This window comes from Myotis davidii, unplaced genomic scaffold, assembly GCF_000327345.1.
Source record: "Myotis davidii unplaced genomic scaffold, ASM32734v1 scaffold1895, whole genome shotgun sequence".
NCBI lineage: Eukaryota > Metazoa > Chordata > Mammalia > Chiroptera > Vespertilionidae > Myotis > Myotis davidii.
In genome coordinates, this window is record NW_006286306.1 from 134,813 (window position 1) to 137,391 (window position 2,579).

At 41.2% G+C, this 2,579-nt stretch overlaps 1 protein-coding gene across 4 annotated transcripts in view; it reads left to right on the top strand.

Moving 5' to 3' along the window:
* ALG5 (ALG5, dolichyl-phosphate beta-glucosyltransferase) overlaps positions 1–2,579 on the top strand; it is a 97,194-nt gene that overhangs the window by 53,300 nt on the left and 41,315 nt on the right. For 3 of the 4 annotated variants that reach the window (XM_006757849.2, XM_006757848.2, XM_015560101.1), the window contains one exon: positions 1,295–1,354. The exons of the other annotated variant lie outside the window; for it this stretch is intronic. In XM_006757849.2, coding sequence (XP_006757912.1) covers positions 1,295–1,354 — 60 coding nt within the window. The remainder of the gene's footprint in view (positions 1–1,294; positions 1,355–2,579) is intronic. 4 annotated transcript variants of the gene reach the window in all.

Sequence of the window (2,579 nt, forward strand, 5' to 3'; positions counted from 1 at the left end):
CAAGCAAGCCTCATGTTAGTTTCAAGCTGCCTGGCTGCCGGCCACCATCTTGGCTGACAGTTAATTTGCATATCTCCCTGATTAGCCAATGGGAAGATAGCGGTCGTACGCCAATTACCATGTTTCTATTTTATTAGATTAGATTAACACTAGAGGCCTAGTGCACAAAATTCGTGCACTGGGGGCGGGGTGTCCCTCATTCCAGCCTACACCCCCTCCAATCTGGGACACCTTCGGGGATGTCCGACAGTCCTCTCACAATCTGGGACTGCTGGCTCCTAACCGCTTTCCTGCCTGCCTTCATGGTTGCCCGTAACTGCTTCTGCCTGCCAGCCTGATCACCCCCTAACTTCTCCCCTTCTGGCCCAGTCGCCCCCAACTGCCTTCCCCTGCCAGCTCAGTCTCCCCAATTTCCCTTCCCTGATGGCCCGATAGCCACCAGCTGCCCTCCTGTCCTGGCCCGATCACCCCCAACTGCTCTCACCTGCCAGACTGGTCACCCTGGTGGAAACCGCACAGAGCAGCAGCCAGGACCCGCCCCCCGGCAGTGCCCGGGGAACTCCAAGGAAGCCACACACCTGCAGCTGGGCCCCGCCCGCTGGTTCGGCCATGGGAACCCCAGCATCAGGTTCGCAGAGCAGCTGCCGGGCCTCCTGCCTCCCCACAGGGCTGCAAGAACTGTGGCGGCAGGTGCACAGAGCAGCCAGCCCCGCCCTTGCTGTGTGCACTTCCATCTTGTGATGGTGTTATGGTATGAGAGTTAATTTGCATATTACCTGTTTATTATATAGGATGGTATTTTTTTTAATATATTTTATTGACTTTTTACAGAGAGGAAGGGAGAGAGATAGTCAGAAACATCGATGAGAGAGAAACATCGATCAGCTGCCTCCTGCACATCCCCCACCGGGGATGTGCCCACAACCCAGGCACATGCCCTTGACCCGAATCGAACCTGGGACCTTTCAGTCCGCAGGCCGACACTCTATCCACTGAGCCAAACCGGTTTTGGAAGGATGGTATTTTTAATCAGAAAAATTTTTTTACGAATTTTGAAGTAATACATGCCCCTAAGTAATCTTTACCCCTTAATAGTATCCTCTTAGTAAGTTTAATTAGGCTTCTTGAAACTACATATTCTAAACTCCTCAATAAACTTCTTTAATGATATTTAATGTTACTTTCTCAAAAAGTTAGTTTCTAAAAAATTCACTTTTCAAAATATTCACTTTGGAAATAAATATTTTTATTAATGATATTTAAATATTGAAACCTATAATTGCTTTTTCTTCAGGATCAAATGGCTATTGCATGTGGATCTCGAGCTCATTTGCAAACAGAATCAATTGCTCAGGTAAGGCTTTCATTAACTGAATAGATCAGTAGTTTTTTCTTCTTTTACGTATACAGTAGCACAAAACAAACTTTTATACTTAATACCACAAAAATTAAGTTCCTCAAAAAAAGAAAATTTTTATTTTGTAGAGTATATGAAGGACTTGCACGTTTAGGAATGATTTTTCTTTTAATGAGTACAAGCAACTTTCTTTGATTTTTATTTTAAAGACACAAAAGAGGAGTCCCCATTCAATTATAATATAAGTCAAATTTTCCTAAATGATGCATTTTGAACATATCAGCTTGCTTTTAGTTTTTCTATATTGGCATACTTAAATACTGTATTTTGAGTTTCATGCAAAGTTTAAATTTTGTTTAACTTTATTCCTCTTAGAGAAACACTATAGGAATGACTTGAAAGAATAAATAAGTAATCATCCTATGCAATATTTTGGTGATTTTTAATTCTTTTTTAATTTTTCAGTTACTGTTAATATACAATATTATTAGTTTCAGGTGTACAGTGTAGTATTAGGCAATTTTTGGAATTGTTGCACTTAAAAAAATGCAGGCCTAGTATATCAAATCCAATAATTGTCCATTATATTCTTAATGGCTCATCTCTTAGAATAGTCAAGTGTATTAAAAATTAAGTTATATTTTTTATTGCAAGGTCAAAATTATCTGGGGAGTTTCTTTTTTAAATGCATATTTCTAGGCCAATCTCAGACACTCTAAATAAGACTCTAGCCATGGGGCTAGGAGTTTGCATTTTAAACAATTTCCCAGATTACTCTTATGCATACCAAAGTTTGAGAACCACCAGAATAAAGTTTGAAACTTTCCCTCAATGATTATGAAATAAGAAATTCTAGACACAGAAACCAGGGGTGTGAGGGCACAAACGGGAGTGGGGTGGGAGGGCAGTGGGGGGATAAGGACACATTTGTAATACCTTAATAAAGAAAAAATCAATTCTAATTTCATTTTTCAAGATAAACTGATGGCAAAGTTATAGAGCCTCTTAAGGACTATGTTAAAATGTGGAAACCTAGACTCTCCTATTTTTAAGAAAGAAATTTCTCTAACATCTTCCCCATGTAGTATTCAGTATTTTATATTCCTACTAGAGGCCCGGTGCAGAAAAATTTGTGCACTTGGGGGAGAAGGGGGGGTCTCTCAGCCCAGCCTGGGCCCTCTCGTAGTCTGGGACCCCTCGGGAGATAACAACCAGGTGGCAG